Genomic DNA, 15,229 nt, shown 5'->3' with positions numbered 1-15,229 from the left:
TTGTGCTTACACCTCTCTCTCCTAAGTTACTCTGATACACCCAGATAAAGTCCAGCACAAGTTGCTTTGAAATAGAGTGTAGCTGTTATAACATAAAATGATCCAGTGCTGAATAATTGACCTTAAAATAACAGTTTCTTTTAAGTAATAAACATTGTCAACAAAAATTCCTCACTTTAACAGGATGTCATTGATTTGTATCGGTTTTAAAATTTTTGTGACCTGTTAGATACTTTTCAGAAATAAATCTGAGATGTTTATAGTCATTAACAATGAACTTGTCAGTTGACAGTTGTAGCTTAATCTAATTGCTGAAATTATGTGTGTCTTTTGTAGGTAATGACTTGACTTTTCAATTTTATTTTAAATGATACAAAACATTTCCTAAGATGTAACTATAAACTTACCACATTCTTGTGGGCTTCTGTTGCTGCGGATAAGGACATTTTGGTTACCAGCACGAAAGAGTCTTGTCCAGTTCACAGTGCTGTAGTAGCAGAGTTGGCTGTTCTCTGCAATGTGGACATTCCCAGCACTGATCTCTCTCAGGGACTGTAGCTGCAGCGATGAGATGCCTTGCTGTTTTAACACCAACAGGGAAATCCCACTGAGAGGGCAGAATAGGTGGAGGTGAGAGAAAGACATGGCCAAACAGGAACAGGGGGAATATGAGAAGGGAGGTAGAAAAGTTGAGGTTGAATACAGAATGGAAATGGGAAAAAGACAGAGAGAAAACAGGACAGTTTACTGAAGATAAGCTAATTTTATTGAGTTAGTATTTGTTTGAAGCCAAGGCATAAGTGCACAAAGCACATTTTAATGAGCATCCCCTAATCCAAACAAGTGCCCCAAAAAGCACAAAAATTATTACACAAGTAGGTTTTCATATTTTCCTTTTTTTTTCTTTTTTACCTCGGACACATTTACAAATTAAGATGCCTTAATTGTGCAGATGATGTTGCAGCCGACAAGGTTCATCCACTTTTTTTGCTTATAAACTCGTATCTTAGAGATGTTACTATCAGACCCTTGAAGCACATGACAAAGCATTTATTTCTTAATTATTTTCCCCAATAAAACATTTGCTAGTTTTAAAGCGTCCCTTTCACGATCAGGAAATCTAAAGTAAACATATTTCATGTACTGTATCTCATATGAGGGAATGTTGTAAGTCCTTATAAAATATTTTTTCTACACCAGATAAACTCTGTACATTATATGAATCCCTGAGCTGTTTTATATTATGCATCATTACAGTCAAATTTTTGTCAAATGTGACTGTAATTACAGTCAAATTTCATAACCATTTGTAAAATGGGATTGTGTGTTCCTAATTTGTTAAATTACATAAATGGACAAGGCAATGTGTTCCCAATCTCAAAACATGTTTCAAAAAAATTGTTGGGACAATAATATTCTATTCTACAATATTCTACAAGATGAAACCAAATTGTGGCTCTGAATTTTTACCCTTCTTTGCTTATTTATTTATTGATACATCAATAAATAAAAACTACATTGGAGTTTGTTCTCTTTAAAATAATTCTACTTTTAAAATTATATCTAAATAGACAGACAGACAGACAGACAGACAGACAGACAGACAGACAGACAGACAGACAGACAGACAGACAGACAGACAGACAGACAGACAGACAGACAGACAGACAGACAGACAGACAGACAGATAGATAGATAGATAGATAGATAGATAGATAGATAGATAGATAGATAGATAGATAGATAGATAGATAGATAGATAGATAGATAGATAGATAGATAGATAGATAGATCTAGATAGCAAATAAATGACCACAATGTGAAGCAGTTAAACAACCTCTTTGCCTTTATTTACTTTTGTTTTTAAAAGTTTTCCCCCATATTTTGTTCCTTTTGCTCCACTTACAGTTTAAATATGACAGAAAAGCAGCAGGGAGTCAGAGCCATCAGACAGACAGAGTACGCAGGATCAAGTACAGGGCAAAGGTGAGAGGCAGCCTATAATTTCTCCTGCTGTTTTCATCTGCATGCAGGTGCACAGCACATAATCACACTTTTAAAAAGATACACACACACACACATTGTGTGCAGTATATAATCAGACATGACTTACAATATTACCATCCAAATGTCACTACACGTTTCCAAGCACTTTTGCAAAAGGCAATGAAAAGTAAGCGATAAATAATTATGTTCCATCAGATGGGTTAAAACTACTTGAGTCTCCAAATGTCAAAACAAAATCATGACCAAAACCATTTCCAAGTAGTTTTCTTTGTAAGTGATAATTAGACTTGGAAAAATTTAAATTCAGAGTACTTAATCACATGAAATGAATGTATCCACTAATGATGTATGTATAAAAAAATCTAAGTGCATGAACCAAGCTACATTAAATGGCAATAGCTTATTGATGCAAATGATAAGTGACAGATGTATAAGTCTTTCAATGTTGTTGAGTGTTCATTTTGCAATATTCCATATTATAATAACCACATCCAAAAAAACATTTTATTGCCAATCTGAATCCAACACTTTTGGGTCGGTGTTGAACAATTGTAATTAGGATTTATAAGCGAACTGATATTTCTATTCTCAACCTCAATATCAGCAAAACATTCATGTTTACGACTTAATGGACTGGCTATATAAATGTAAGTAGTTTTGTGAAACTATTAAACTTGCTATCAAAGGGATCATGCAAAATGTTTGCAAATGTTCATTTGCAAACATTTTCAGTTTGCAAATGAACAAACTTCTTTCCTGGCTTTATCTGAGGTCCTCCTGGTACAAGTTTGTTCAGTCATGTTCTCTTAGATGCTTCAGGCTGACATTGTTTTAATTGAGTATTTTAGTCAAGTGCAGAGAGAGCGATGTACCACATTGCTGTTAAAATTGTGTATGCTTTAGTTCAGTCCACTTTTCTTTCTCAAAAACATGAGAAACCTTAAATTCCTAACTGAGGTTAGCTGCGAGTCCTCTCTGTTTGGTGTTTGTACGTTTGGTGTAACTTTTTAAAGTTGCCCAGAACATTGCCTTATGCACTTAGTTCAGAAAAAGACATTCTGGATATGTACACTCTGCATATTCTGTACATATGCAGAATGTCTTTGCTGAACTAAGTGCATAAAGCAATGTGTCAAGTTACTGTAAATTCCATAAATCCTCCCTTATTTCTTATGATCTATGTGAATCTGAATGCACCTATTAGTCTGTCATTTTGCTGCTGGTACACCTGATTTTTCCTATTGAAGGACAGTAAAAGACATTTCTATTCTACTCTATTCTATTAGTACATTAAACTTTGGTTAAACACATATTCCACTGTGCAAATACTGGCATATTAACAACACATTTGCTGTTTCATCAGGTACCTGTACAGCGCTCTTCCCCCGATAGTTACTAGGTTGGAGAAAACACTCAAGTCAGTCATGTTGTCAGGCCAAGACTGGATGTTAAGGTAGCCTAAATAGAGAGAAATGCAAACACAGATAAATAGGTTATAAGTCTAAGGCAAAAGATTCTGACATATTTCCAGAGGTAGCAACAGACTTCAAGCAGTTGCCATATTAACTGAGTGTTGACATGGTAACGCCACAGACCTTTGACTCAAACATATGCTATAAGAGTGACTTATACAAAGAGGATTTTCATAAAAATGCAAAGTCTGACATGTCAATATTTTTTTTGGATATCCTCCCACTTCTCCTTTGTTGAATCATTTAAAGGATTAAATGAAAAGCTGGAATGATGGCTGTGGCTCATTTATAATTTTCAATAATGGATTCAGAAATATGAAATATTTAGTAGAAGAACAGTGGGTGAGTACAATCCCCAAGCCAACACCAGAAGACAAACAAAACTATGGGTTAGGGAAACAAAAACGAGCCTAAATCCACAATGAAGAGATAGTACAGTCAAGAGAGGATGAAGAGAATGGAAGGATTTAACGTCTTAGCAAATACAAAAAGCTATAATTAACAGCAATTATTTTAACACAAGAAGAAGAAAACATAAAGGGCACAAGCTGCATTAATCACCAAGTAGAACCAGCAAAAGGTGGTGGACAGCAATTAAAAAAGAAAAAAACAACAGTCTGTGCCTCAGGAAGTATAGCACATTCTTCAATCAATAAATAGTATTTGACATCATCATATTACGTTGTGTGATTTCCTCCCACTGGGTGCATAATATTGTTTATCCAAAAGCGGCTTGTTGAAAACAGAGAGCAATAACCTTGAACAGCCTCTTTATCAGTTTGAAGACATTATTTGATTTGTAATGTCAATCCCAGCTGAACAGCAGCAGCATTGGGAAAATGTTTGTAAACAGTGTTTACAGACCAGAACCAGAAGACCTGAGTGGTCTGGAAGGTTGATATAACAGCAAATCTTTAATGTATTGTTGTGCTAAACTGCTCAGTGATTTACAAACTAACAAAAGTATTTCAAAGTCTATTCTCTGAGCTACAGGGAGCCATTGTAAGGCTTTTAAAACTGGGATGATGTGCTCCATATTCCTGGTTTTAGTGAGAACCAGAGCAGCAGAACTCTGAATCAGGTGGAGCTGGAAAATAGATTTTTTTTTTTTTTTTTTTAGGCAGACCTCTGAGGATCAAAGATAAATGCATGGATGAGTTTCTCCAGATCTTGGTGAGACGACAGTCCTTTAATCCTGGAAATGTTCTTCAAGTGACAGATGGCTGACTTCTTTCTCTGAATATGTCAACAAAAAGGTTTTGTTTATTAATTAATCTACTGAGTCCAGGTGTGAGTCCATCATTTGCCTTTGATCCATCCACCATATTTTGAAGTAAACACACATAAAATGCACACAGATACCCTCTAAATGCAAACATGGTATTTAATTGAAAATAGTAAGTTGATTTGAATCAGTTTTCATCAAATTGCTAACAACACTCACTTTTAGTAAGTTAATTGAAATGTGTGGTTGAACAGTCTCTCCAGCGCTCTCTACTTTAGCTGGATTAATTTAGAAAGAGCAAGTTTTTGATAATTGTGGGTTTTTTTCTGTGTTGGAAAGTACGTTGACTCAGTAATGCATGTTTCCAAGTGCATATGCTTTACTTGAGTTTTTATGCAAACTCATATCTTCAGTTCTGTTGCAAACTCTCTCTCTTTTGAGCTTTATTTTACAGTAAAAATGTATAATTTGCAGCAAAAGAAAGCAAAAAATAAACAAATATATATATATATATATTTTTTTTTTTTCTTTGCAATTTTTTGCACCTTCCTTTTAATTCTGTTAACATTTACTATATCTACTAGTGCCAGAGTTGTATTATGATTACAACACTTAGTTGCACTGGCCTGACCACCCCCAGCTGTAGATTTGTCAGGCATATCTAATTGGTATATGATCATGAAGATAAATGATATGAATGGCTCATATCTTGAATGCCAATTGACCTCATAGATCTAAAGAAAGATACTGCTTCATCTCCATCTTCCATAATGGAGTAAAAATTTAGTTTCATTCTATATTATTAATGAAATGATAATAAACTATTTATTGGTTATTTAAGATTGTGAATGTATGAGAGTATAAATAAAGAACTAAAATAAAAACTGTGACATTGGGTAACCCCACAGTTAGATTAAAGGATGGTATATTAATAAAGGTATTTACATTTGACACAATCTGTTCATCAGCACATTTTCAAATAAAGTTGTGAACTCCACATGATAAGATACCACATGAAAGTAAAAGCAGTTGTTGAATCTGACTCATCCCCTTACATGGCACATAAATACAGTTATTTCTATACGACTAATTCCTATCACCCTGTCCTGATGTGCATATTGTGTAATGGTAGTAGACACATAATCTTATGTCAGTGTCATCTAATAGATCTGTCCATTTCCCACCTCCTCAGCTTTGACAATGTCTGATTTTGTAAGAAGTGGCTCATGTTATCCTGAGAGCCACATTAAAAAAGCACCAGACCACACAGCAAATTGCTCTGTGGAGGCTCTTAGCAAAGAGGACCAGGAGCTCACAACTAAAGGTCAAGATGGCTTAAATTGTGGTGATTGCAGTTCTGAGTCAAAACATTGATAAACCCTTATGGAAAATTGTACAACTTGATTACTCACTTGTTGCCCTCTTTGAACAAGCTATGACCTGGTGGGACATATTTTAAGATCCATGGAAATACGGTTCAAAGGGAAAATAATGAAGAGTAAAAGATGAAGGAGTGAGAGTGGATGGTAACAGATGTCCTCCTATCCTACTCATTTGGAAGCTTAGGCGGTGTTATTGTGACCTAAGGGTCAGAAAGCCAGGTTGACTTCTTCTGTCAGATGCCATATTTTCTTGACAGCTCAGGGAGACGACAAGTTGTGCTGACACAAATGTCTAAGTACATGGCCACAGGTTTATGCCCCATCAACTGCTCTCAGCCAGCCATCACTCACCAAAAAATAGAATAAATAAATAAACACACCTTTAATATACATACATTAAGAACCTGGTTGCCACTATTATTAAGGAAGTCTAAAGTCTCAAAATAAAGTAATATGTTTTTTAATTATTATTATTTTATTTTTAATTCCAATTTAATTCAAGCACATTTATTCTATGGATATAGTAGTCATAATCCGAGTGTCCTAAATCATCAGGTAGCCTCTGCTGTCAATGCCCTGGACAACCCCTTTTTGTCAACAGGGCAGCACTTATTCTCCTATAACATTTCATAGTGATGGATTATACACTTTAGAGTTTCACTTAACTATTTTACTTTGCACAAATCCCTAAATCGGGGGTGTCCAAAGTGCTGCCAAGGTACCACTGCTGACCCTTTGGAGGGTCATGTGTAGCAATTAATCACAATTAAAGAATGTAAGTAATTTGGCCTGCCAGCACAGATGATTAATGGAGACTGGCAATAAAACATTTTAGAACAAAATTTTCACAGACAAATTATTGTTTTGCAAAATGTTAAAATGCTCTACCATTCAACATGTCAAATTCAAAGCCCAGGGGCAGTTTTTTTTTTTTTTTATCTGTATACTGTCAATTTAAATCAGTGTAAAAAGATGTTCGATATATTTGGTCTCATTTTCAGTTCTCGAGTGCCACAATCATAATATAAAAAATGTCCAGGCCATTCTGTTCTCGTGTTCGACTTTGTGTAATCTTCATGAGAAATGCACACTGAATGTTTTTTAAAGCTTAACCCTCAACAATCTAGTCAACTCAGCCTCCATAAGAACCAAATTTAACATCTGACTTATTGTCACTCTGTCACTTAATTTCCTGGTGCTTGAGATTTATTTAATTGAGCTTCTCCTATTATGCACTTACATGATAGATTAAAAACATTACTAAGAATATATGAGATCTGTTGCCACATATGTGTTTTTATTTTAGGAGGGAAGGTGACATCACAGATACAGGCTGTAATGTTCTGCTGGCACTGCTGCATGTCTGGGCTGGAAAAATGACAGCAAACACAAAGCTCAAAAGTGGCAGCGGCACAGGAGAGCTGGACAATTACCGATGCACACCGCATGTTCTGGATCTTTTCTTCATAGTGCGTGAAGGGAGAGTAGGGACTGAGGGACTCAAGGCTAGAGAGCCCCCAAGGGAGAAGCAGAGGAGAGACAGAAGAGATTGAAAGTCTCATATAATATTCATCTTATGCTGCGTTGTCTGTCCTTGGGGTGGACAGTCTCGAGAGAAGGGAGAGGTTTGACTTGAGCAAACAAACACAAACCCAGCTGAACTGCATACATCCTAAAAATGTTATAAATGGTAAGGCTAAAAGAATAACATTATAGTGATGAAGTTGGCATATCGTTATGCAGAGATGAATATGTACTAACCTGTGATTTCCCGAACAGTCCGGAACACGTTGAGTTTTTCTGGATCTAAAGGTCCAATGTTGTGATAGACATCCCTATGAGAGACAATTATATATTAAAATGTAAAAAAAAAATATAGAATAGAAAAAGACAAAACAATGAAGAAATTACTACCTTAATTTATTGTGGTACAAAAATGACACACATGAACAAGAAATGCAAAGATTCTTGTCTTTTGCTTTCCTTGTTCATATGTGTGATTTTATGCTTCTATCATGTTCAAAATAAAATAAATAATTGTTTACTTAAAATTGTGTTCACCACCAGATTTTGACAACCATACAGAAAGTGAATTGCTTGCACAGTCAGGTTTGAAATATTTAGAGCAAAGTCAGATAAAAAAGAGAAAAAAGGTAAAGTACTTTTGAAGTCCTCTGCACTTGCATTGACACTGCAGTGAAACTTGGTGGCAAATCCAGTTGGGTGGAAATAATATGGAGAGTGAAAATAAAAATATTTCTTTTCCTTTAAAACCAGATACTTTGTTGATTTATACACCCTAATATTATTTCTTGCCATTATTTACAAGCCAGCATGACAAGTTTCTCAGTTAATCTGGTTAATTGTTATAACCGTTTCATAAAAGAGTTAGTGACTGTTTTAGATTCATTACATTTTTTCAGACATTGGCAGTTCAATGCTTGTCGACAAACAACTGATGTGTAATTGTTTCCACATAATGTTCACTGTACTGGTAGAAGTGATGTGGGTGGGTTGGAGTGGGATCATTTTCTCAATTTTCAACAACCACCATCACTATTTTAAAGATGAACTTCAGTACCAAATGGTGCATCTGAGACTTTTAACGACTCTAAACACTGTTCTAATAGGCTGAATCACCTCACCCTTTAATCCCAGTAATAAGGAACACCAGGTTGCCATTGATTTTGGTGCAGTTGACAAAGTTGTCAATGTTGCTTGAGTCCACTGTCTGAGCTGTCTGGAGGCTGGCTGTGCCTATTCCATCACATGCTGCACAACACAGAGAGAAAAAATACGTTTCATTCAATTGATTATTTTATTATTTATGTAAACATACAACAAAAATATTAATTTATAGTTTGTTAATAATGTGAATTTTGAAACCAAGTTCCAACAAAGTTCCTATATATAAACAAACAGAAAAAATACAGGCTACGTGGACTATGAATTATAAGAAACATGTCATTGGATTATTTGAAATGCCAACTAACCATTAGTGATTGAAAAAATGCATATTCAACTATTAATAAACAACTGAAATGTACATTTCCTTTGCCTTAATAATGTCCCTTTGAAATGTGTTTGTTTTTAAGTTGAGAAATTGCTAAATAAATAGAGACATGACAAATACTTACATCTGTCTGTAATGATTACAACTTTGGCCATTTCTTTTATTTTACCTTTTGGGCAGATATCCGTGCAAGGGATGCACATCTTAATGCGGTTCTCCTCCACCTCCATCTTGTTACTAGGGCATGCTCTTACACAGGAGCTGTGGTCCACCACAAAGTTATCTGGGAAAAAAAAAACAAGTCACTGTAAATGTCAAATACAAATGTCTGCTGTTTGTTACACAAGAACACATGGTAAAATAAGTGGTAGAGGAGTCTAGGTAATCACACTGCAGAAAAGTCACTTTGGTTTAACTTTTTCCAGGAATGAAAAACTGAACTTTCAGGAATGTGGAAAAAAAACATCAAAAGGCAGAACAGTTGTTAAAATTGTATTATTTCAATATATTTTTATTAAAACAATAAAGGTGAATCCCTTTTAAAAAAAACATTAGAGCAAATAAATACAAGATATTTTATCAACTAATACCTCACGTTTTGTTGAAGCTCACAGAACAAATACTGATAAAAGTATTTAATATCACCATACTGTTTCTTAAAACAAGATTTTAAGGACTTCTGATCTGAGTACTCTTCATTTTAGAGTATATTTTTGAAAGTAAACATTGAAGTATATTTTTATTTTCACACCCAACATACATGAGCTTCTCTCATCTGACATTGGGTTGTGGTTAGCAAGCAACATTAACAGCAACAACAACAATAGCAATTCAAATTCAACATTTCTTTATTGACCCTATAGGGGAATAAAACAAAAATGATAATCTTGTTTTTACTATATATGAGAAAATAAAATGTAATTATCAGCCATGGTTTTATGGCTCTAAATATTTTAACAATTAGGTAAAATATGCATTTTTATTTGTACCAAAACACTTTCTACGTTTGCACTAAGTCACATTCCACACCTGCTGGTTGGCCTTTTCACTCATGCTGTGAGCACTGTTAGTTGCTTACAATTAACTGTGGGCTCAGTAACTGGAGAGTGGCTACTAGGGCTACGTATGCTGGTGTACACAATGAAAACACTACAAGCTGATGTCACAATCATACAAATTAAAAAGAATTACTACCATTTATGTATTTTTCAACATCATTTACAACAATTTCAGAACAAGACAGCTTCTTGGTTAAGAATAAGACACTTTTTATATAGTTTCCAAAAGGACATTGATTAGTAGCAGTACAATTTTGATTGCAAAAACCACACAGAGTGATCACAAAAGGATATTTTTTTCAGTGATAATATGTTGTCTGTATTTGTACTCAACCCCCTGCTATCTCCCTCTCCCCCACATTACCCCCCTGCAATAACAGCTGATGGTCTTTGTAAAATACCACAGGCTTAAACGGACTGGATGTAAACCCTCTTTAAATAGTACATTTAATTAATTTCTTACCTGAAGTAATGACGTTGACTATAGTTTGTTACACATGGAGATACTTGAATCAAATCCATTCTAGTGCAGCTCTTGCTGTTTTGCTTAAAGGTGAACCTAAATTTCAGTCATAGGTTTTTTGCACCTTCTAACAAGTTTTGTTGTCCTGTATTTAGTTACATTCACCTTCCTATCAATTCTGCCCAGTTTCTCTGCCCCCAGCATGATGCTGCCGGCACCACTAGTTTTCTTTCTTACAGTGATACAAGCCAGGACGTAATTTCACCAGACCGCCTTCTTCCAAATATTTTCTGCTTTCCTTCATGGCTTTATGGCAAGCTTTAAATATGACTTCTTTTGCCTCTTATTAGATCATGGCTGTCATCTTGAAACTATTTCATGGAGGCCAGAATTGTGAAGTGCATAATTAATAGTTATCTTGCAAACAGTCTTTTCTTTTGAGATATACAGTAGATCTCTACTCTGAAGAATGCTTTCTCTTCAAACCCATCATTTTAGGGTGGAAAGATTTGTTGTGGTAAACTTGGAGCCCTTTAGTTCACTTAATGTTTGTATTTACCCAAGTTTATCTCTGTCCAGTATGGTGTGTTTTTTTGTTTGGTTTTGTACTGTTCTTTGTTCACCAGGGTTCTCTATCAAATCTTTGATTCTTTCACAAAACAACTGAATTTAAATTGAAAGTAAAGAACACACAGGTGGACTCTAATTAACTAACTGATCAGGGAGACTTCGGTTGGACTAAATTTTATTTTGGAGTACTAGAGGGGCAGAGGATACAAATACAGGCCACATACTAGGATGTTAATTTGCAAAATATATTACATAAAAATATATTATTTTTCACACCGTTTCAAATTTACACACTACTTTGTTTTGGTGTACCAGATCAAATCCCAATTAATACATTGAGGTTATTGATTGTAGTATCACAAATTTTGAAAAAATTCAGGTGTATGAATAAGTCTGCAAGGCACAGCAGACATCTATTTGTATACTCAGGTGGGGGAACTTACGAGGACACTTCTTGACACAGAAGGCTCCATAGGTGTACTTTGCCCTCGGGTTGTGTTCGAGTTGGAACGTGGTAGGATTGTAGACAAATGGCTGAGGGCACTGTGTAACACACGCTCCACTGTCATTGAAGTTTGTGCAGGCCTGTAAAGATAAAGACTTAGCTACCTTACCTAAACATTATTTAATTTACATTTCATTAAAAAAAAGACACAAATCTTCATGGTTTTGCACTAATATGGTAATGCTGCAGCACACCGCATGAAATAGGATTTGAAACTGGTTACAGGATTGTTGCAGCATGTGAATAAATATGTGATAGTGTGTTTAAACATGAAGGTATTTCAGAAATCTCACATTTATATTGACTACACCACATGTGAATACCAGTTTCCCTCTGGAGTGTAGAACAGCATTATCAAACGGCAAAGACTGAGCTTGTTTATAAAGAATTAATTCATATAAATATATGCATACATTTTTTCTATATGTAGACATAGAATTACATTTTTACTGTCTTTTATTATGCATTGTAACAAATCTTGTTTTAATTTTTTCATTAAACATTTTATTTCTGCAAGTCACAGGAACACAAGTGTTGAAATAATTGTTTCTGCGACTCAGACAATAAAATGTTATTTAGAATCTACCAAAAAATGTTTTGATACTATTAAGATAAAACCATCATATTGATATAATGAATTTGGACATAAACTGAGACTACTTCAAATATGTTTCTTTATGAACAAGAAAGGCTTGATAAGTCATCCTAAAACTGCAGGGCACACAAAAGAACGCTTTAAAATCTGATTTACCCTGCAAGGAGAATAAGACTGGATGGTTTATTAGTGAACTCTATACAAGATTTAACTTTGAAAAATTGTCAAATAAATGTATTCCTATACATTTACCATACAAGTGATATTTACTGCAAGCTAAAAAAGTTTAAGGAAGATTTTTGTCTTTGAGGTTAATGCTGAAAAAATGCAATGTGGTCAATTATTTGGTTTACTGTATATCAACTAATAGTTTTCTTTATTCCCGGAATGATTGAAAGTGATTGGTTTTGATCAATGTAAAACTCCACTTACAAAACAGTCTGTGTCCTTTGGGCCAAAGCAGCCACCTGCACACTCACGATGGCAGCAGTCACTTACATAGGGACCAAAGCAGCGACCGTCGCACTGTTCAGCACACACCGTCTTAGTTACTGTGAAACCACAAAAGTAGGAAAGAATTAAAAGACATACTCCATAGGTTTTAGACCACAATCCTCAACATCCTTCCTGCACAAGTACTGTATGTGTTAAATGACAATGTCAGATATGTATAATTTGTTCTTTGAGAACTCCAGCCAGTAGTGAAAGTAGCTTAACATACTGATTTCTCTTGTCTGACATTCATATACACTAAACAAAGCCATTCAGCCATTAGTAAAAACTGTATTTACACTGAAAGAAAGGTGAATTGACAACTATATTTGAACAGGTGCTAGATACACTGGTGAAATGAATGGCACAATGCTCAAGTCTTCTTGCTGCTACCACTGGCAAAACTTTATAAGGATTAGTGTTTGTGTGTTTGCATCTGATTCTTTTCCTTAGCAAGCTATATTCTGTCATGTTCAACCATATTTTCCTCTGCCTGTAAGCACACCTGTGGGTATATCGCTGAATGTGACAGAGATGTAGTGATTGTCATATAACAAGGTGCATTGCTGTCACAATGGAGAGATGCCTGTCCCTTTCCTCATGTGCCTTTTGCAATCATATGGGCTACCGTATGGCTGCGTTCCTCTCTTACATGCAGCCATATGTCAATGCACATTGAATATGCTGCAGACAAAGATAAGTAGTAATGGGTGCAGCTTAAATTAGAGGTTTTGGACTCGTGTGAGAGATCAGGGGGGAAAAAAACAGAATAAAGTAATAAAAAATACACAAGAAAAGTTTCTGCAATGAGTGCGTAAACTTGTCTTTGAGGACAATACAAATTTTATACTTTTTTCTGCATAGTTAAATAAGTTACCTCTTTACATGTAATATTTTATCTGCATTGAATTATATTTAAAAGTTTACATTTATGTCTTTTAATCAAGAGTTTGAAAACTTTTCCTACAACACATCAATAAATTATAAAAAACAAATTTTTTTTATAATTTAGTATTTAATTTCTTTTTAATTTTCTCTGATCGATATTGGGTTAAAAACTAGACATGCCAACTCAAACATATGTTTACATCCCCCAATATTTAACTAAAAGTCCCTTAGCACCTCAAATAACCACACATCCCTGGGATAATTCTTGCTAGATGTTTGAGCATTCTTCTATCAAAAAACGGAAAATGTATTTCACTGTACCGCTTTCTGGCAGGGGCCCACCTTTTAAGAATACTAATTTTAATTCAGATTTCAGACTTCCTAGAAGCTCAACATTGGCATGACTATCGCAAAACCTGGTTTAATGTGTTTAATCCCGCAACAGTCAGTTATGCCCAAATTTCAATCATCTTAGCTGTTGATTTGAGTTTTCAGTTGCAGAATATGGATGCCATGTTCTTTAGGTTGTATATTTTTTATTCTTCAACATTATTACTCTAAAAACTAAAAATTACATGTAACAGTTTTATATCAATGTAGAATATTAGTAACAAAAAACTAGAAAGTATAATTCTCTGCATTTTCGAATGCAAGCTCATGATGTTTTGTTGGATGCTCCATTTCTCTTTCACCGTTACTCTGACGAGATACTATCAGGGTGATGGATACCCCCGCCGGAAAAGTCACCAAAACGAAAAATGTGACCAAGAGCACACACTTCACCCCACACCGAACGCACCATCAGCGTCATTCTATTAACGGTGCCTGGACTAAAATGAAATGGCCTGCTTTATTTAAAGACACTCTGTCAAACAAATGACCTAGCCAGAGAGAGGAAAGAGAAAGAGAGCAAGAGTAAGAGATGCAATGTTGTTTATCAATTTGGCTTTAAAACTTCCACTTTAAGAAAAAAAAAGGAAAAAAGAAATAGTGCCTGGTGACAACAAATACCGAAAGAATCCATCTCATGAAATATGCCTGCGAGCTTCCATTTGAACAGACTGAGGACAGCAGCATCAGTCACAGGAGCCAGTGCCTTTCAGCTGCTATTTACATGAGCAAAAATTTCCTTGCTTTTTTCCCCCCCACTTCTGCAGTAAAAAACAAACAAAAAAAACTTCTTTGGTAATAGACAGAAAGGTTAAAAAAATAAAAGGTGCAAGTTCACCACATTTTGTAGTTAACACTGTCTTCTTGTAATAAAATATTCTGTTAAATTTTTTATTTGAATTAAAGCTTAATGTCCTTCTCCTGAATGAGCATACAATATAGATCAAATGCTGTTGGTAATACTTCAACCCTCCTTGAAGTAAAGGGCTTAAAGGATTTGGCTAGCAGTTACCTCATACTTGCAATCAGCCTGATTGTATTTCAGTTACACAGAAAACTAACAATGTTTTTGGCTCATTTTATCCAAAAATTGAGCTTAAAAAATTATTAATAAATAATTAATACTGTTTAATTGGAATATAGTTTGATCTGAACTCTAAAAACAACTA

At 34.9% G+C, this 15,229-nt stretch overlaps 1 protein-coding gene across 2 annotated transcripts in view; it reads right to left on the bottom strand.

The window, feature by feature from the left end:
- The window catches only part of LOC102231767 (receptor tyrosine-protein kinase erbB-4), a 282,261-nt gene that overhangs the window by 66,877 nt on the left and 200,155 nt on the right, over positions 1 to 15,229 (bottom strand). For both annotated transcript variants that reach the window (XM_023337224.1, XM_023337225.1), the window contains exons 6-12: positions 12,723 to 12,841; positions 11,634 to 11,775; positions 9,269 to 9,382; positions 8,732 to 8,858; positions 7,848 to 7,921; positions 3,375 to 3,465; positions 408 to 607 (exon numbers count right to left, since the gene is read on the bottom strand). In XM_023337224.1, the coding sequence (XP_023192992.1) occupies positions 408 to 607; positions 3,375 to 3,465; positions 7,848 to 7,921; positions 8,732 to 8,858; positions 9,269 to 9,382; positions 11,634 to 11,775; positions 12,723 to 12,841 (867 nt within the window). The remainder of the gene's footprint in view (positions 1 to 407; positions 608 to 3,374; positions 3,466 to 7,847; positions 7,922 to 8,731; positions 8,859 to 9,268; positions 9,383 to 11,633; positions 11,776 to 12,722; positions 12,842 to 15,229) is intronic.

Source organism: Xiphophorus maculatus, chromosome 7 (assembly GCF_002775205.1).
Source record: "Xiphophorus maculatus strain JP 163 A chromosome 7, X_maculatus-5.0-male, whole genome shotgun sequence".
Classification (NCBI taxonomy): domain Eukaryota; kingdom Metazoa; phylum Chordata; class Actinopteri; order Cyprinodontiformes; family Poeciliidae; genus Xiphophorus; species Xiphophorus maculatus.
The sequence above is the reverse complement of the archived record's forward strand: the minus strand, read 5'-3'. Positions and strand labels throughout refer to the sequence as shown.